General features: G+C 36.8%; 1 protein-coding gene across 2 annotated transcripts in view; it reads right to left on the bottom strand.

Annotated features, from left to right (window-relative positions):
- Positions 1-11,354, bottom strand: part of FGL1 (fibrinogen-like 1) — a 32,494-nt gene extending 21,140 nt beyond the window's left edge. Inside the window, exons 1-3 of one of the 2 annotated variants that reach the window (XM_009335125.1) lie at positions 11,271-11,354; positions 6,186-6,261; positions 654-834 (exon numbers count right to left, since the gene is read on the bottom strand). In XM_009335125.1, the coding sequence (XP_009333400.1) occupies positions 654-834; positions 6,186-6,251 (247 nt within the window). In that variant the 5' untranslated portion in view covers positions 6,252-6,261; positions 11,271-11,354. The remainder of the gene's footprint in view (positions 1-653; positions 835-6,185; positions 6,262-11,270) is intronic. The other variant, XM_009335126.1, reaches the window with a different exon arrangement.
- Between the last annotated feature and the right edge of the window lie 10,499 nt (positions 11,355-21,853).

Raw genomic sequence — 21,853 nt, 5'->3', positions numbered from 1 at the left:
CTGCAGAGGGACCGGATCACCACCAGAATGCTGGTCAGATTACAAAAACAACTTAAAACTAGTATTTTAGAAGCTGTGATGTCCTGAGCTGAACCTAACTCAGTCAAAATGGTGTAACACACAGTATATTATTAAAGTGAGACGCAGATGTCATTATGCCAGGATTATGCGTGTAAATATGGATGTCTCAGGGACTCCACAGATTGGAACAGAGTCGGTGTGTGCTTGTAACCCATGCGACCCTGTGAATGTGTGAATGTGAACTGACCCTGTGGGTTAGAACTTTTTGAGATTAGTCAAAGAAGGGTGCTCAGAAATCTGTAACTGCTTATTAACATTTTGTGAATGTCTATTATTGGCTTTTACCTGTTGTATTGCTGATACATTTATTCTGAATTTATTGTTCACGGATTGTTTTTTAATTATATGCTATTAATAAACCAATAAACCACTTCAATCCTGATTTGATTTATACCGTGTGAATGAACAATTTTTCCCTGCGGCAGCAGGCCTAGGTAAAAGCTGAACACTGTGTTTTAAACAAACAATTTTCTGTGAGCTTTTAAAACAATAAGTCAATGGGCCCAATTGTGCTAAAGCTTCTGGGTATCATTACAATGAATGGAAATGAAAAGAATAGCTTCATTTCTAACCTGAATACTGTCTTTTTCCTCCCAAGTCAATGACACTGTTCTCATCTCCTCTGTCACTGTACTGAATCTCTTTCTTCTCCAAAAGCTGTATAATTTTTAACTGATGCTGTTTCACACGATGTTCCAGAAGCCTCACCTGGCCCTGAAGTCGTATCTGCTCTTGAAAACAGTTCTGTAGATCCTAGAAAGTAAAACATACCTTATTGTAAAATCAACAATTTTTTGTCATGTTTAACATGTGACACAAAAAAACAACCAAACAAACCATAAATAACATTTAACTTGAATAAAACATTTTGGTCACAATTTCCTACAGACACTGTGTTGACTTCCACCTCAATTGCTACCTCTATTTAAAATTATTTCGTACATTACAGAGTGTGCAAACATATACCTGCTTTGCAAAGAGACCTTCTCTTTAGTGGCTATAACTAGCAGCTCCCACTGCAAACATGCAGAGGGGACTTTAGGGAAAAACACTGTAGTACAGACCCTATCATAAAGATTGCTTATTCTCTATCACCTGCCATGTACAGAGATTTACTATCCAGTGAGGCCCGCTACTAACATTGCGAAGGTTCTAAAATTCCAGAGTTTTAAAGAAATACAGTCCACACTGATATGTTTTCAACTTCATTGTGCATTTTTCAAATGCTTTTAGATTACATACTTCTTATGATAAGAATCTTAATGTTGCCAACATAAATATTGTAAAGTTTCAAGCTCATTTTTGGCAAGCTAAAATAAATAGTCCCTAAGAAGCTGTGAATATGCATGAAAAATAAAAGTTAAAAACTTAAAGTCAATATTGTGCTGTGACTTGTACACTTGATTTTGCCATGCAGAGTGAGTGAGAAATGTGGTGATTCTGATATGGTGATACCTAGCACTCATTTCACCGTGGTGCAAATATGGATACATGACAAGAAAGCTGGAATAACTGTTCCAAATTCTGACATGCTGAATGTACGCAGAGCAATAAATAATTGTTTTTAGATTAATGACTATGGTAAAATAGCCAAAGGGAACTGAACCCAATCTAGGGAGCTTAAATTAAACCAGCCTGTACAGTTCCAAATAGATATTAAACAAATTTGATTTCAACATGGGGAAAAAAGCCTTTGGGGTTTTATGATACATTTTACAAAGGTGACATGAGGTTTTGCATCAGTAACATTGTGTCTGCCATTTCATATGAGCAAACAGAGTTTAGTAGCTATGGTGCTTGCACGAGAGCACAACTAGCACTGTAAAAGCAAAATCAGAGGGCAACCTTTTGGACATCTGATATGCAAAATCAAATATGCAGTAGTTCTAAATTTGTGCAACCTTATCATAGGGCAACATTATTTACATGAGCTAAGGAGGTAGACCTGTAACACTTGTCATCCGTATGGAAGAGCTGGTATCTCAGAACCTTGCCCTGTCACACTGAACTATAGAGAGATCTGAACGAGCATACTGATGTGCACCTCCAGTGGCATCCGCATACTTTCCTTTGTATCAGGCTCAGGCTTCACCTATTTTCCATGAAAAGTCCCACCAAAACGTTTCTTGTCACTTTCTTGCTGCAGCGATTTTTTTTGTTCTCTTCTGTTTGAAAAGCTGATACCATTCTGTAAGTTTCTATGCAGCACAAACAGTTCTGGTTAGACTGACTTCCTTGCAGTACCATTCACCACAACTTCAAGAACAGACTTCGTGAACTAACAGTATTAATTAGAATCTGCATTTTATGAGTCTACTACATGCAGATTTTTTTCATAATTAATTTGAGGTACTAGTTAAAAAGCAGAGGAACTTCTGCTACCGTCAAGGAACATCCATATAAATCGTGTCATGACTATGACCTGTTATTTCTGATAGAAATAAATGTTGCAGGTGTCCAGGCGCCATTCCTTTTTCACTAGAGAGGATGCAATTAACTTTCAACAAATAGACAAATGAACTAGAGACATTTCAAGAGAGTATTTGAAGATAAAAGAATCTATGTCCACGAGTTCAGTAAAATGGTTCCTAGCCATCATGTTCCATTTGCCTGCAATGTTTAGTCACGCTGAAAAATTTGATGATCAGCCATGCTGACTTTGCAGAACAATCCTGAATATAGGCCTCCGCTTTAAGTATTTCTGAAGTGTATCAGATGCTTGCTTTAATTCATACTTAACTGCAATCTAATATACGTAGTGGAATAAAAGAATGGGGAATATACACGTGGCAGGACTAGACAGTTTGTCAGTGACCTGTCCGAGCGGAAAAGGTCCAACTGCCTCTCTGGGTTAGGGCTGCCAATGTCAGGCTGCTTTGACAGCAGGTGTGTCTGCAGGCTCCAACTGTCTGCTTGCTACCAGGTCCTGAGAAGCCATTAAGATGCTTGACCACAAGGAGGAGCTGTAAAGTGAGAGGCATCTTTACCAAACACTAAAATTTTTAGAAGAATAAACAAAGCAGCCAATGACCTAATATCCCTAGAGTCCCATCTTATTTAAGAATACTCCCTTGAAAATCGTTTTCAGTTGTTGACAGCTATAGCATACCCTCCTTTTCTTCTAGCAGGAAACGAGAGAAGAAAATACTTAAAATATGTGCACAGAGACAAACTTGCTACAGTGGCTTAGAGGGAGTTATTTGACCATAAGCGCTGGTTAATGTGTGACATGTTGCATATTACAAAGAAAGGATGCACTATTATGCAGTCTTTCCAGGGTGGTTGTCTCAACTTGTTATCTGCAGCTTTATATAAACCCTTCACAAAAACTGAGTTGAACTGGGAAATTCAGAAGAGGCTTCCTTGACAGCAAATTCTCAGACTAGACCCAAGTACATACAGAAAATTGCGGAGAACTGGAAAGCTGCATAGGTGGGTTGAGATAAAAAAAAAAAAATTTCCAGGCTCACCCTGACAAGCTAATGCTAACTATAGAAGTAAAGCTGTCAAAAAAACCATGTTAACAGTCAGACCAAATATTAATCCTAATCACATTAAGTTAAGAGTGATGAAGGAGCCACCATGCCACACTTACCAGTTTTACTGCAGTGTTTGTTTATTGAGAAGGTTAGCCTGTATCACCCTGAACTCAGCACTCACAACCTTGGGGAACGTGGTAAAATACCTTAGGAGAGACCTGGGTGATCCTGGAAACAGTGGCCCCTGTCGCCAGGCCCTTGCAATTTCGTAGGCAAGACTTCAGGTGGGTGGTGTCTGCCAGGTGGCAAGGTCTGAGCCATGAAGAGCTACTTTCAATTCTGGACAGCGGAGTCTGTGCATTTAATGACAGGCAGCTAAGTGTGTTTCTTTCACACATTTCACTAGGGAAAATGCATCTATCACTTCACCTATTCATACTGCTAAAAGCCATTCTCCTACTGTGATTAAATTATATAGTAAAAGTGCAGAACTTCTCAAAAATATTATCGTACCTTAGAAAAAGTTGGTATCTAAATTCAGTATGACACTACTTCATGTATCACCATAAAAGGTTCTTTCCTTTGAATCAAATTAAACACAAGTCTGCAGCAGGGTATGTCTCCAAGTATTATTCTTAACTTTGCATTTTAAATTGATCTTTTCTTTTTGTTTACTTAAAAATTGTGAATTACTTCATTAAAATGAAAAACTAACACCGAGCTGATTGTTATTTGCTTTACAGACAATACAATCATTATGGGGTGAACAGTAATATATCTACATTACACATAGCAATTTCCTGATGCAAAGGATTTAAGCTCACAGTGCTGGTAAATAGTAAGTGGCAATCAAGAAATCGCCAGCCATACTGAATAACTACACCATAAGAAAGAAATGACTGAGCAGAAAGAGAGTTCTGAAAGTAACATACATATGAAAAGTACTGGTATCTGATACTTCGCTTTCTCTCCCTGACTCCAGCCTCCTCATTGATGTCTCTTTCTGTCAACGCCAGACAAATCCCATCTTTGCTGCTGCACAGCAAAACCACAATTCTCGTATTTGGAATTCCACACCTATTTTTCCCATGGGACAATCACAAGTTAGCTGTGTAACTTCAGGGTGGATCAATATGGCTTTTAGATCTTTTTTGATCTTTTAGATCTTTTTAGATTTTTTGACCAGACTGCTCTTTTAATGTACTACTACACTTTTTCACAGGATAACTCTTTTCAAATCATTGGGATTAAACCAGTGCACAGCTAGAGTAATATAGAAGCAAAATGTAACCTAGGGTTATAAGAGTCTGTAACAGATTGCTATTCCTTTTGTTAGATATGGACCGAAGTTAAACTATTACAATGTTGAAATACTCAAAAAAATGTGAATTTGATTGCGCCTGTCTCCAGTGGACAGTGGTGCCCACTGATTGAAGCCAGACTGAACATAACCTGTTCTGTTTCAGTGAAGCAACTGTTTGTGCTACACATTGAGAAGCAATTATCTAACAACTGCTGACAGCTCTGCTCTTGGACATGTGGTCCCATATTTAACCAGCTGCTGCAGTTAATGTGCATTCACAATATTTATTTCATTATTGTGTGAATTATTTAGCAGCTAGTGACCTTCCATTAAAATTGATGCTATAAATTAGACTCAGAATACTTTATGAAAACTATAAAAATACAAAATTTTTACTCGGTGTTATTTCCTATATTTTTAGAATTTAAATGAGCTTCAAAAAATCTCTATTGAGATTAGTGTTTTAATGAGATTAAAATGTGAAAACTTAGAGATAAATTTCAGAATGTTCCCAGTTTTTAGTCACAGGGTCAGCTAAAGCCCGTAATATTCCAAACGAAAAATCAACAGAAAGCAAACGCGTTTCATTGTAATGCCTTTTTCTCAGTAGGCTTCTATAAAAATTAGTAATATTTTTCTCCACTGAGCAGAAGTGATTACAGAGGCAGGTGCTTCCTGTTCTGCCCCTGTAGAAGTACTTATCTAAACAAAAGGCTTCCGTAAGATAATGTAAGCCACAAACAATGATGCTCACCTAGTTGTAAATTCAGCAGCCACCAAAAAGGATAGAAACATTCTTCATCCTGAGTGTCAATGACCAGAAATACTACCGCTGCAGCCACCGCTTTAGGAGTTCCTGGGTTTTGCCTTTCTATAAGTATGCTGCTCAAAACTAAAGGTGTTATTCTGAGTTAGCATTACCCCCTGAATGGTAGTATGACTGTCTTGTGTGCCTTCTGTACAATGTGCCTGTTAATGCATCGTATGATACCTTTTTTAGCAAAGGTATCCTATCACCTCCTATTTCATGTCGGATCCAGTAACAAACTGACTGGATTACCATCTTCAGTGCTATTGCCCAGTCATTTATCCTCCACTGTATATTTATGCATTTGTTTCCTCTTTTCTTATCGGAAACTTGTCCCCACTGAACATCATTTGAGGTTATTTCCCCAGTCTTTCAGTTTTGTTCTGAATTCTAATCTTTTCCATCAAAGGCTCTGCCATCCCATGTAGCTGAGACACATTGTAAGCACTATGGAGGACAAGGTATGAAATATTTAGAAGGAACTCTATAGCCAAATTTAATTACTAGAACTTACAGAGCTGCCAATGGCATCCATCAAGCTAGCTGCAAGGACAAAATCAATCATTATCAAAATCTTCATCCTTTGGAAGCTGTGAAGTAGAGGAACAAATTAAATACTAGTTAACTTAAACATTAAAACTAAATATTTACACCTGACATCTTAAATTTTATTCAAAATAATCTATTTAACCAATAAACATTTTCTTATAGGTTGTAAAGATAATGTATATTTAGGCTTCATTACAAGTGTCTAAAATAGTCTGATTAAGCAAAACTCCAAAACCCAGTAAAAACAGAATTTATCCTTTTAGGTCACTTTGTATCAGAGCTCTCTGTGTATTTTAGGACAGCTATTCAAGATTCAAACTCATGTATGTTGTTGTGAAACAAGACAAAAGCAAAATAACATTTTAAAATGCTCTGAAAAGCAGGGAAATATTCCTTGTTGGTCCGTTTAAGTCGGGAGAAAGCTCTCTGTTACAATGAAGTAATTAAAATCTGAGTTGGGCTAGTTGCCCTTGAACTAAAGATTTGTGCAACTTTTGTGTGCCAGGATAAGATGGAGACAATTTTACTGTTACAGAGTAATTTTGGGGAAAAATGCATACTTATCAGCTTTTGTTCTAACGGTGACAAGGATGACATCTTTCAACTGGTAGCTATGCATATTTTGTACTGTATGACCCATAGCATTTTAAATCCCATTATTTCATACGAAAATTATTTTATATGGCAAAACAATCACCATTGTAACTCAGTGCTTGCCTTGCAAACATTAGCTGATATAACTTCACAATTTTCTGTAAGGTAGATGTGTGCTTTTCAGCTCACAGATGAGAAACCAAGGCCTCCAATTACTGAAATATGTACATAGATTATATATGAACCAATTCTAAAGATTATACATGAACCAATTCTAAATTGATTAGTTAAACTGCTGCAAGCTATCAACTGAGGAATGTTTCTTTTTTTTTTTAACTTAAAAATATTTTCATTTAGCATATGCTAACGCCTGTTTAAACCAAAATATGTGTCCACTCTGCTTTTTCTACTTATTCAACTAAATCAGCTAACTACATGTTAAAATATTTGTGGTTAGACAAAGCATAAGACCTATAATAGAGATTAATGATTCAATGTCAGCATGTGCTTATTGAAACATCAACTTTATGGAAATTTCCACTCATGTTTCTACAGGAATTAATATAAAACACCAGTGGAACTTTGGCAGACTGTGCTTTTTACTGTACAAAGATAAGCAAGGTGCTTATGTGAAGTATGTTTTTAAGTTCTTGTAGAATTGGACAAGTCCAACTTTATTTTCACCAATCTCTGAAAACCTCATGCAAGAGTACAAATTACAGCCCGGCCAAATTTCACGTTTTCAACACCTACCTATAAAATACTTAGGATGCTTTTTTAAATTATAGTTACCTTATTTAAGTAAGTACCATTTTTTTTATTTTTCATTCTGAGTTCTACTGAACTGCATTGGTTCAATGCAGTTGGCTGCACTGGTTTGAAAGCATCATATTTGAAAGCATAGAGTTGTGAGGCCCAAGTATATCTGTATAAAGCTCATTATACCACTTCCTGCACTGGACTGATGCAGACACAAGGTGTTGAGGGTATTCTGTACCCATTGACTCATGTTACCGACAGCTCAGAAAGTTTTTTTAAGCATTTTGGACATACGCAACATCTACCATTAAGCTGCAAAGCACTATACTAAGCTGACGTCTATCTCTAAGGATACCAAAGGAATCCATTAAAAATGACCTATAAAATACTTCTTGAGTAGAAAGTGTGAACTGCAAAACTTAGGCTAAGTTATTCTATGCCATAAAATTTCTGAATTTTAAGTTGTAAGTTGGTCTTCATGCTAACCACATAAATGTTATATCATTTGAATTAGAAACTTTACCATAATTCAATGCAACAAGTTCTGCTGCTGTTTGAAGTGGTGAATCCTATGAATTTTAGGCTTAAAAAAGGAGGTGGGGGGAAATCTGCAAGAATTGCCTGGCATTGAATTCTGTTATTAATTTGGATTTCAGAGGTTTCTGCCATGATAAAACATGTACTTTCACCTTATGACAGTAGTAATTATGGCTATTGCAGGCACTACTGTTTTGAAAGCAGCTGTTGCCACCTATTGCAATGACACTGTCTGTTGTCGGAGAGGAGTGACCAAAGAGTACATTAGGGATCTGGACAACCTGCAAATGGTCTGTCTCTGATAACTGCTGTCCCGACTCCATGCATATCTTAAATATGTTTTCTAGGAGAGAAGGGACTATATTTTTTTCACTGAATGATTCATATTTAACTGTTCTGCTTCATTCTCTCTTATTTTCATTATAAAAGCACACTGTTCTCCCTCACGTTACTCTTAATATTCAAACTGTTCTATCATGATTTCACTGACTGAATGCCTGAATACCGCAATCAATCTTAAAAGGGTTGCACAGCTTTACAACTACAGCATTCTTGTTTTTTTAAAAAAGACTATCAAGTAAATTTTGCATACTGTTCAGAGAAATTTGTTAGGGGGAAAAAAAAAATAGAAGACTATCCGGTACAATCAAGGCAGATCTGACAGCATGTGTGAGCTACTACGAGCAAGCTGCACAAAAGGAATGAAGCGCTGAGGAGCATAGTGTGTGCAGTTGGTTTGGTTTGTCATCTTCAGATGAAGTCACCTTTCTATTTAAAGAGTGTCTCTTTCTCAAGTATGTTCCTGTTGCGGCGAACTTCATAAGGGCTGCACTTGGAAGACAACTTTGCGTGTATCAGCTTTAGCACTGAACTAAGATATGCTCAAAAGACATACTGAAATATAGGAATAGTCTCATAAATAAAATTCTAAATGTGATGATTTAAATAGATTGCTCAAGATATTTTAATCCTGGAGTTTAATTTTTAAGAAAGGAAGTTGGACAGTAAACCAAAGATGGATTATTGATCCTGTAGTCACTCACAATATGAGCTCACTATGATCGTAAGAGAATTAAGTGGCGTATAAAGAGGGAGAAACCGAGAGCTCCATTTGGCAGACCTGTCAGTCAGAAGCAGGGAGGGAAGACATTGAAACAGAGAGGACACAGGAAAAAAACCACAGAGTGGACCTGAAATAGGGGACCAAAATCTTTGTGCTGTTGTCCTCCCAAAAAAGGAGAAAGGTCAAGACGACTAGGAAGAGACGTGAAAACTCAAGCTCTGAAAGGAAATGGCTGACCTAATGGTGTTTCTCTGCTTCTGTCACTGCCCAGCAGGGAGACCCAGATAAGGTAGAGGACAGTGAGCAATGCTGACCCTGGAAGGGGCAGTACCTTGTACCTTTGAGCCAATTTCTCAGCAGGTATAAACTCACGCAGTTTATCTGATCCCACAGTTGCAGTGACATGAGATTCACTGAGTGGTCAACCCTACAGCGATAAGAAAAGTGGTAAATAGGGTCAAGCCCCATATATGTTCAAAGAGCTTTGCATACACTAACTGAATCAACAGATTCAGTCTTGGAATTAATGTGGGTAACTGTTTACTTAGTTTTCCACATTTCTACAAAAACTTTCAGAAAAGGTTGTATTAGTAACAGTTCTCTGAAAGTGTACATCCATGCTTTTTGGTAATACGTAAAGCTAAAGTTCTGTTCAAGGGAAGCTTAAAATCTTGCTCTAGGAAGACTGCTTTGAAAGTCAGTTTCTTAAACTAATTTCTCCACTCATTTAAGTATTCACCCTAGTTGTTATATAGCTATTTAAAATGCATTATCCAGAAATGTATGTGGAGGGTAAAATAATTAAAAATGTAGGGAGAGAATAAAACCGCTGATAAATATTCACACATAATGCAACGAAAAACATTCACTCCAAAAAACTGCAAAAAAATTACAAATCTTAATCCATGTCACAGATGAAAACAATTGCGTAACTTAGCAAATATTTTTGTGTTGTTGATGCTAGTGAATCCAAAGAGTTAACAAGTGCTGAGAGACTTCCAAGACTTTTGTTATAACACCTGTGTTGGTTTAACAAAAACAAAAAAAAACAGATTTGTGCAGGGGAGATCCCTTTCCAGGAAAATCTTAATCTCAGACAGTAGATGTGGATTAATTATCACACATCATATTAGAGTGAGAAAAACTCAGTGTGATATTTTCAAGTTGAAAACACAAGCCCTTAACAGTTAGCTAAAAAAAGAATCACTTTCTGTTTTAATAAAATTGAAGTTTCAGGGCAACTCTTGTGAATCCTTGAAATTTTATCCATATAAGATTACTCACTTGCTATTCAAAGATTACACCTGGAATATACACTTGCACAGCTGTGCAGAAAGATTTCTCCAAAGCTATGGCATAAAAATTCTAGAAAGGTACTTTTTTCCTTCTCTCTGCCTGGGCTTTCTTTACAGACTACTCAGACAATCAATCCTATGTTCAAATTTCTCCTAAATTCGATGTTTTCTAAGTCTTCCAATAACAAGTTACTAAATAGATTTGATGACATTAGAGAAACTCTGTGCTATGAAAATTCTGAACTGTCAGCCTGTTTTCTTGTTCTTCAATTCTGGAGACAGCAAACTAGATGGAATTCAGATGCCTATTTCTGTTTGTACAGTGTCAATAAGAATTGCATTGCTAATAAATACAATAATAATGAGAGAATCTGCCAAAAGGACAGCTAATTACTTGAAAGATTTTTGTTTGCTTTCTTAAAATTTGAACTGGTTTTAACGATTAAACTCATGCATAAAACTTTGCTTTGTTTTAATTAGGTAGTGTTACAAAAATTGCCCCATTTTCCTCATCTGAAAAATGGATAATAATTCATGATTTGATCTACTTTTAGGCTTAAAAAGCAGCCTTGTTCATACAGCCATACACTATTATAAATTTAGAAACTACAGATTTGAATATGAGGTTTATTAACTAACTAGATATTGTAGCAAAATAGCTAGATCCTGCTAAAACATTCATACATCATTAGCAACATTGCACCAGTTATATGACCTTCAAAAACATATTACTCTTAAACCATAACTATAGCAATTACCCCAAATTCTTCCTTCTTCCCTCACAGGTACCTAAAATGTTTACCTTTACCCTCTGGACAGAACTTAAAAGTTGTTAAATCTTCTTAAGCTGATGCAAAGAATTCCAGAGCCCTTCCCAGGCTGGGATTGTTTTTGCTATTAAATTCTGTAGAGTTGAGGCTTACATCTGCTATGAGTCACTGGGCAGGAATGTTACTGAGAAAGTTGCAGTTATCAAGACTAAATTGCAACATAAGGAGAAGACAGTAATTCTGTGTCTAAAACAACACTTAGGAAACAAAAATAGACCAAAAATAACAAAGGATCATCCATTCCCTTTCACTGCTCTGATCCAGGAAATTGCTCTCAGCATCCTATTCAGCTATATATATACTCCGTGCTTCCCTGAATCAGAGCCTAAATCTCTTAGGCTTCAGAGGTATAGAGAGAGCATGACCGACTCAACTGATTTAGAAATAAAACATAATCACTCAGACTAGAAGTTACATGTTAGAGGTGACAAAATAAAAAAAAAATGCTAAAAAAAAAAACCCAAACACCAAAAAAGTAACATACATAGTACAGACAAAGCCAAAGAGAACAAGAAAAAAAGGACAAAGAATCTTGTTTGATGTAAGTCAGTATTTTTTAGCTAAATTGGAAGGCACTCAGAAGCACGTGATCTCAGTGACTTGGTTAGACAAAATCACTTTCTATATACGCTTTTTAGAGCCAGATGAATACATCAAAGAATGTTTTAAAATGTAATTTGTTTAGAGTGTTTGCCCTCCTTCTATGTTGGCTCTTCCCAAAAAGTTCAATAAATGCATATGCTTAAAGGAGTACTTCTGGAAGACGTGAACTCTTAAGGAAATATTGAACAAAAGCAGTAAAAAGAGTTTTACATTCCACAATATAAATATTCACACCATCAACTTCCTTTTGAAGACTAACACTTGTTGCACACTTCCTCTGAATAATTTCTGGTGTATAATTTGGAATCTGTTTACCTGGCAGTATTTCTTTTTACTAATTACATTACATCAACTAATTAACTTCATATTCTGAACTTCAAATATTTAATAATTGCAATAAATTTCTCATGAGTAGCCTACACTAAGAATCATTCAAATATTCGAAATCATTCAGCAAGTCATTTTTACTGGGAATCTTACTATGACTAATGACTTTTGCAAGGAGGGAGATGATACCTGTTCATAGCATGACTCTTAACTGATTGTTACTCAGTGGGTGAGCTCTGAATTTAGAAAGTGGAAAAAAGGCATGTCATTTTAAACTCGGATTTATTAACCATTTAAACAATTTATTGAGGGTTACAAGTAGATTCTCCATCACTCGAAGTCTTTAAACAAAGACTAGATGGCTAAAATATATGGCTGTGGTTCAGTTAAACAAGAATTATATGCAGCATCAGGTCAGAGATTTGTGTTATTCAAGAAGTCTATAGGCTACCCAACATCAGAATGATTTTGCAAGAATAAACATACTAAATAGAAGGCTCTCAAAGTATACAAATGGAAGTCATATACGCATAAAAGGAAGAGGGAAAGGTCTTAGACCTGTTGGATGCATCCAATACTGAAAACTGGCAGATGTCATAGACCTTAACACAGCCAGTAAAGATCTGGCTGTTGACACAAATCTTATTCAGATTTGCTGCTTTTGGGGCAGTATGCACAGAGGTGAAGCAAAATATGGCAAGGATCATTAATCACTCTTTTTTCAGTTTTTTGACAAAAGTATGTATAAAGGATAAAATGCTGTTCCTCACTTCTACACTAAGTCGTTTATTACTTCCTATAAGCAAGGTGAAAACAGTCAGTTGTATTAAATCCATCTTATATCTTTTGCGGATGTTTAAAAGAAATAGCTAGCACAAGTGGTCTTTGTTCCCATTATATTAGCACTTTCAGATGAGTACCTCCCCAGGCATTTTGTCTGACAGAAGTTTAACAGCTTTGGGCAATCCCAGACACGGATACAGGCTGGGCGATGAGTGGCTTGAGAGCAGACCTGCAGAGAAGGACTTGGTGGATGAAAAACTAAATATGAGCCGGCAATGCGTGCTCGCAGCCCAGAAAACCAACTGTATCCTGGGCTGCATCAAAAGAAGTGTGGCCAGCAGGTCAAGGGAGGCGATTCTGCCCTCTGCTCCACTCTGGTGAGACCCCACCTGGAGTACTGTGTCCAGCTCTGGGGCCCCCAACACAAGAAAGACATGGGCCTGTTGGAGCGAGTCCAGAAGAGGGCCACGAAGATGATCAGAGGGCTGGAGAACCTCTCCTATGAAGACAGGCTGAGAGAGTTGGGATTGTTCAGCCTGGAGAAGAGAAGGCTCCAGGGAGGCCTTCCAGTACTTAAAGGGGGCCTACAGGAAAGATGGGGAGGGACTCTTTATACACGGGGAGGGAGTGTAGTGATAGGACAAGGGGTAACAGTTTTAATCTGAGAGAGGGTAGATTTAGATTAGATATTAGGAAGAAATTCTTTACTGTGAGGGCGGTGAGATACTGGAACAGGTTGCCCAGAGAAGTTGTGGATGCCCTCTCCCTGGAAGTGTCAAAGGCCAGGCTGGATGGGGCTTTGAGCAACCTGGTCTAGTGGAAGGTGTCCCTGCCCATGGCAGGGGGGTTGGAACTAGATGATCTTTAAGGTCCCTTCCAACCCAAACCATTCTACGATTCTATGATCAGCAAACACAAGATAATACGTTCATAATATCATCCTTCTATCATTCAGACTCAAAAGAAGTTGCAAGCACACAACAAGCTTTCATAGTACAAGGAACCACCGTTTTTTCCCTGATAAGCTGTAACGCAGGTGTTAAGTACCATTTATAAAATATAAAGCTTTACTTTTTCTCATGTGTATGATTTTTATCCAGGAAAGTTTTAAATCACCTTCAGCTGTCACGTAGAAATATGGAAGGGTGAAAGATTGTACACCACAGCATGGTAACTCTGCATTTGTCAAAATGTACTTTCATTCCATCTGTTACAAATTAATTTGTTTATGCTCTTCTCTGCATTGTTTTAGTTTGTGTAATGCTAAGGGTAAAATAGAAAACATGTAATGGACTCCATTTAGGATTGGCTGAAATCACATATTTGAAAATGTGCACTCAGCATTGTATATCCAACAAGATGATAATTAAATGGTCTTTCGCATATGCTAAACAGTAGCAATAATAAATTGAAAATACTTTTAAATGGAATATGCTGCTTGGTTTCGTAACTTAGACACTAGGCTTTTTTCTGAGGGGGGCGGGGAAAACCCAACCAAAAACCCACACAAAAACCCAACCTGACTAACTCCATCAAAATTATGATCTCTGAGTAAATTTGACTTTGGTTTTTTTTATTTTTTAACATATGAAATAGTAGCAGTGTGTTACTTCCATAATAATATTTTGTTACTGAAACAGAACAGAGCTGAAATCAAAGATAAGCCAAACTCAGCTTTATGACTAAAAATCTCTGTATCTCCATGTTTTTAAAGGTAGCCTCCTTTCCAAAAGTAAGTGTATTTTTTTTATAGACTGACTTAAGAATTGCATGGTATGTTTACAAGAAAATCTGGTTAAGCAGTTATCGTAATTGACAATGTGCCAGTTACCAGAATACTATTATATCTTCCCATTGTAAGTGTATTCCACAAATAAAAGCATTACCCAAGAGCTTCACACACATAATGCTGTGGGTGTTTGCATAGCTGACTGACATGTTAAATGGCTTCCAACGTTCCAGGGCAGACTACTGATGAAAGCGAGTACAACTCTATCTGCTTGAGTGGAGTTACTTTAGATTGTGCAACAGTTCACTTCAACTGTATTTACATAAGAGGTGGCCCACATATTCAAGAGAATAAAATTATCAAAAAGCTACACTGGATTTAGTCAACAGTTAGGACTGCTGTAAAAAATTATATCCACTAAGCTTTTGAAAGTTAAATATAGTTATTAGCTGTTAATATTTTATGTTTATTTGGAGACATCAAAAAACAAAGTATGTCGTACTTCTGTATTAATAGATTCTCAAGGTTCCTTCTTACTAAAGCAATTTGGCATTTCAGGATTTGGAATAATCTAGACCAGTTTAACATGAGTCCTACTTAGTCAAATGACAGCAACTCTCTTCCGTGGACTGTCTCATTTATATACAAGAAGCTTGCACCAAAATGTTAAAATAGCTACAAAACAAGATCAAATTAAAGTGACATGCTTTTGGCAGTACAAGTCCCTAAAGTTCATGAGATGTTGATGATGGACCTCCTTGATGCAATTCTGGTTATTCACAGGGAAGCGTACGAAGAAGAAGTGTTGTACACAGGAACACAACAGAAATCAACAAAAGGAAGCAGCATCATTGTTCACTATTCCAATTCTCCACTTACTCAGTACTACCTTTTTCTGAGGGTTACTGATTTTTTTGTCTCCCTCTAGGACATTGTTGCCTTCCCCGGTATTTCAGTTTTCTGCTTCTTTCATTCCACTGACATGCATAGTTCCATGAGGTAATATCCAGTGTCACTGCAGTAGTCTTCAGGCAAGCTACGTTAGTGTACATGGTCCACCACAGGCTTCAGTCTTTGAAGCAGACAAAGGCCATTAATGTTTCACTTGCCTATTCCTTTAAGGAGTATTGTGCCCTTGCTTATGTGTGACAGTTAGCCATCTCTCTCATACAATTTATTAGTAATATTTTACTTTTTCAATGTTGGATGAGTTAGAGTACTACAAGCCAATACTTTGCTTACTTTTGGACAAATAAGAAACTTCAGAAAGTTTTAAAGTTCTTGATTCTTTTAACACGCTGTCTTCAAAATGCTTGCCACAATCCTAACAAAAGCAGTGGTAGAAACAAATTATGCCAAAAATACAGAAGTCTATCTATATATGAAGATTTCACCTACTATATAATTACATTGCACAGAGCGACCACAGGCTATGACTGCAACCTCAAGCATATGAATAACAGATCTCTAAAACTTGCATAATTGCATGATGAAGTTGAAGAGTTAGGGCAATAAATGTAATTCCCTGATAAGGCCAAGAGATAAGCAGAAAAGAACTTCCTACTTATTCTGAAATGACAGAATGAATGCACTTTATTTTTTGGTGTATGGATATAATATGCAACAATAAAATCCAGTTTTTAAATAATCCACCTCTTTTTTGTGTAGTATTCTAAGAAACAGGTGCATAATTTAGTCATTTCAGTCATTTCAAAACCTGTCATTTCAGATATGACACAGAAATCAGCAACACACCTTCACTGTCATGGATGATAAGATCAGCAAATTCAACATATTTAGACATTATTTTATCACACTCCAAATATGGCAAACCCCCCCCCCCAATTCTTACTAGAAATATAAAATGAGCAGTCCCTCCCATCTTTTTCAATAGACAGTAGCAAAGACAGCAATTACTAGCATAGATGGAACACATCACAGAAGCTAAAGATCTAACAAACATCTACATCTGTACACAACTCCTTTGCAGAATATAGAAAAATGGTGGATTTGGTGAAGGCCCAGAGTAATTTTTTTAAAAAATTATCACAATAAGTTCCATTGCTGGTGTTTGTCTTCTATTCATTAACCCCAAGATCATAACGAACATGAGTTAAGCTATGTTGTGAGGAAATGTATATGGCAGACAAGTGACTTGCTCAAGATCTTCCTGCGAGAGCCAGGGAAAGAACATGGTCCATAATCTTCCGCCTTACTCACAAGAACAGCTTACATACCCTGCCTTCTCCTGACTGCCTCCTGTTCCCATGAAGCTTCCTGCTGGCCCCAGTTTTCCTTTTGTTCTCTCTAAAGACATCCTTCTCCTATATTCTACTTCGTAAAAAGTATGTAATCTTTTTGTAAAGGTGCATCAACTAATCTCTCTTCCTTGGTATTTATCAATTTAGTGTTGTTATCCATCTGTACCAACTCTTAATCAACAGTATAACTGAAACCACTTAGCACCAGATCTCTACTACCCCTCTTACCATCAGAAAAAAAGAAAAAGGAACCACAAAAGCAATTTTATGAGAAATGTGACAGAAAGATTTAGATTACAAAGATATTTAAAACACTTCAAAGTTACTCTAATTTAAATCCTTGCGGGGGGTGGGGGGGGGGGGGGAGAGAGAGAGAGTCATTAGACATGCCAGGTCATCATACTTTACTCAGTACTTCTATATTTGCAAAACCTCCTGTATCAGAATAGCAAATATCTATTTCAAAAACATTATTGCCAGAGGATGAAACGCGGTATATCATAAAATTAATCAACCCTGTGTAGCTACAATGGAACTCCTTATGACAACTTTTTTATAAAAAGTCAACACATACTAGATGATGAACATAAAGCCATGTAATTATTAGGATTTTTTTATTTTTCTGGATCGGATGTTCACTATCAAACTGTATAGTGGCTATGAAATGACCTACAACTTTAGCAGATTTTTTTCCATTTAAAGAAATATGAACACATATGAAAATAAAAATTAGGTGGCTTTGAAGAATTCACTGTAGCTTTTATATGCTAACTATTTTAATGCTGATATGTTTTCAAGATTAACTGAAGCCATACAGTATAAAGAAAGCACTTAGTTATGAACACGCAGGAATGACTGCTATCAGATACATTTTAGTTTCCAACTACAAAAGAAAAAAGTAGAAAGTATCTACAACCTTCTCCTCTTAGAATAAGCTCTCAAATAGTTGTACAGTATCTTTCATTCTATACACTTAGAACCAAGGAAAATAAAAAATAAATTATTTAATTGCAAAATGGAAAAAAAAATTTGGGGCTAGGCAGAGAGGCATGAGTTGGTTCCAAACTTTTCTTTATAACGTGTGGTGGGATTGCTTATTTCTTTCATATGCTTGTTCTTTGATTCAATTCAGAGGGAGAAATTTATGTGGTATTTCTAAGCTATGTAATCATTTTATCTTTCTCCTGCTCACTTTTTAATTTTTTTTTTGCCTCAGTGTAGCACATATTTAGATTGTGACTCCAGAAATGTAAATAATGTGGAAGTGGCTAGACAATATCATGACATAGAACGACCATCCAAGATACTATGAATTAAAGGTTCTTCCTACTCACTCTTCTGAGGAATCTGCAGATATGCCTGTTTAACTCAAATCTGTCATTTCAGAACAACTGAAGTATTTTGTTTCTTCTTGGATTGCTTTTGTACAAGGAATAAACTGAAGATGTTGTTACTGGACTGGAAATAGAAAGAAATGAAATAGATGAGACTATATAACTAAGAGTACAGTGTATCAAATATAATGTTGAACCAAACAACAAAGAGAGGCATGCAGATTAAGCATTGTATTTGTAGGTTCATTGTGAAACTGGATCTTAATTTCTTAAGAGTGAAATACTACTCAGGACCTTGCTAACTGCTCTGCTATAGAGACCTCTTTTAAAATGGTTTTCAAAATAGGCTTTAATGGAGCCTGACTTCAAAGGGGACAATGAGAAAAATGTGGTCCTAGGGCTTCTAGGCAGGGCAACAGCAGTGCTCCTGATGTGTTTTGGTTGTGTGAAATAAGCATGCTTAATAAAACAAAACTGTTTATGCCTTGTGGCTCCATCCCACCACTTTTTAGCACTAGGTTTGATACCAGTCACTAATATTTTACTAGAATGTAATACCTCGAGTGCATATAACAGCAAAAATTGCAGACTGGTGAGATAATAGCAGTATCAAGAGGATTACTTTCCCCACACCTGTAGGGGTGGGGAAGGCTTACAACAGGGATCCCGTCCATTCTTCAGCTGAGATTCAGGCGCTTTTCTGGGGTCTGACCAGGTTAGCTAACACCTATCTCCCAATTACTCTTCTTTCTTTTATTGCTTCTGATCGCTATTATCCTTCAGTGGATCATCAAAAATTGCTTTCTTCTTCACTGGTAGTGAATTCGCTAATCCTTGACCAGCCTAACACTTGGCTTTGGGGTCTTAAATGCCCGTGCCTCTGCCCTACACCTGCTTAATCATCAGACCCCACAGGGATAAGTGGACACTTTATCTTCCTGTATAAATCAACTCAAAACTCTTTGTTACTGCCTTAAAAGATCTTTCCAATCTAATGTTACTCAAAGAAAGAAAAACTACCTTTGGTATAATAGCTTGATAGTCACTGTGTAGCCATATTACGGTAGACTAATCATTTTTGGCCAGTTTCATTTTTGCAGCAAAAACCTCTTTGTCACAAAATCAGCAAAAAAGTGGACAATTACTATTTGAACCAAACGCCCTATTAATTACTGCCTTTGTTTCAGGGCCTTTAAAAATCTCTTTCCCCAGCTACTCCTCACATCTCCTCTGCCTCAGTAAAACTTTAATCCGTCACTTCTTGTCTCTAGTCCTTACATGTCTGTATTTTGTTTGCTTTCTTTCCTTTCTCTCTGGAATAATAAAGTAAAATTAACAAGATACAGCCAGCAGATGCGCAAGGAAAAAATCATCACATGTCTCTGACATAACTTTAAATTCTAATTAAATTGGGCCATCTCAAAGATAATCCATTCAGTTTCTGTGAGGGTGCATTCATTAGCATGTCTGCTGATGGAAGCACTTATAACAGAAATCTTTGTAGGAGGAATTAGTTACTGTCAATCTAGAGGCTCATTAACGTTGGTATAGGACTTCCCCCAAAAGATTTTTTCTTTTTTAATTAACAAGACATTCTTTAAGCCATATTAGCTTTGGCTCACAGTCATTCCCAAATCCCGAGATGTTACTTTATAACAGCAGTGGAGAACGACCTACTGGAAATAATAATGCTTCTTGCAGTGCAATCCATGATTCCTTAATGCTTATTGTATCTTTTTTCAGTCCCCGTCTCCAATGAAAAATGGCTCTGAGGAGCTGGTACTGTTTTATTTCTTTGGAGCACTTTTTAAAAAAAAAAAAAAAAAAAGTTTGCAGACGATTCCAGAAGAGGGACAGAGAATAAAAAGAAGACAAAAAGCATCTTGCAAATGTCAGGCAGGAATCAGAGTAATGATGCTGTAATCTCCTATGAGAGACATACTACCAATATGACATCCTGGAAAATATGCAGTTATGACATACAGGGGACTATAGTAAAGACATTGTTACTAAAACATACTAAAATCTATTTAATTTATTGTTTTTCTTTAACAGTGTAGTATATTTTTATGTAACATTTTTTTTCCTGCAGGAAACGATAGGAATGAGGGAGCTGTATTTTAAGAATAAACTACAGCAACAAAAATAATGATAGTCATTGTATTAAGGCATTATTTTCTCTTAAATTCTGCCTCCACCTGCTGGGCAGTGGGAGGTATGCCACTGTGACAATATAAAGTGTCTTTCCAACAGCAACACTGCCGATATCGTGCTGAATATCCAGACATGGTTCCTGAAGCCAGGATAAAAGGACATTAGTTAAAAGGGTAATTAAAAAAAGCTGATAAATGAACTTCTTTATTAGCTGCAGAATTGCAATACAGATGAATAATATATGTTCGTTACATAGAGGGCTTCCGTCAAGTTGTTGCATTCTTTTTAAAGCTTTTTCAGTTATGGATATACAGTCATGTAGCCCATGGTAGAAATGGGAGAAAAATGCTGCTGTAACAGGCAGTCTTATGCTCACCTCTTTCACGCACTATGTATTGTCCAGAACTATTCCTTTGACACTGGGGCATCTGCTGGAGAAAATGATATTTTTATTGCAGCATTTTTATTTCACAGATTTTCCAATCATTTAGTTCCTTTTCTAAATTACAGATAGATTAATGTGTCATTGAAAAGGATTCATCTGTCATTTATTTTTGGTGGCGCAAAATACACTGGTGTAAGTACTAATATGGGAGAGATGGTGGTTTAACTACATTTCCATGTAGTACCAGTTGAATGTTTCTCGCGCAGGATGAATTGTGAGGCCTATGTAAATATTTAATGCTTCTGCTTTAGAAACTCAGCATAATGGAAATGCTGAAAATGGTAACTCATTTTTCCCATTCTGACAATGAGGGACAATCCCCTCAAACGAAAGAAATATAAATGATATCAGCTTTACTGAAACAGAAATTGAAAATCCTTAGTATATTATGGGAGTCCAGTCCCCTGAGGACTAACAACACGAACTTCTGCTAAAGACAAGTTTATCTGCCTGGAACAGCCGGGTGATCAGAGTATAACAATAAAGCACAGCACGACTATTACGCACAACTATTTTTTTAAACGCCGAATTCTTCTGTTGTTTTCTATTTTTTTTCCAAAGGAAAGTTTAAAGAACCCAGATCTGTAAACTACAAGTAGCAAAACACGAATAACGGCATTACAGAAAAGAAGGAAAAAAGGTAGAACAGACGACAATGATTTCCACCTTTTCACCGCTGCATTTTCAGCTGCAACTTCTTGCAGGAGACCAAACCCAGACAGACACAGGCTCTGCAAGTTGATACAGCTCCAAAGGAGGACAGGCTCCGACCCTCAGCCACGCTCAGGGTTTCGCCGTGATTTTACCAGTTTTCCAGTCAGGTAAAGTCATTTATAGAGTTCACCACCGTCTTCGTATTTTATTTTACGAGCAGAACGAGCCCGACGCTTCGCACCCCGCCTCAGGCCAGCGGCGGACA

Source organism: Pygoscelis adeliae, unplaced genomic scaffold (genome assembly GCF_000699105.1).
Source record: "Pygoscelis adeliae isolate BGI_AS28 unplaced genomic scaffold, ASM69910v1 Scaffold21, whole genome shotgun sequence".
Lineage (NCBI taxonomy): Eukaryota > Metazoa > Chordata > Aves > Sphenisciformes > Spheniscidae > Pygoscelis > Pygoscelis adeliae.
Note: the sequence above shows the minus strand (reverse complement) of the source record. Positions and strands in the feature narration are given on the sequence as shown.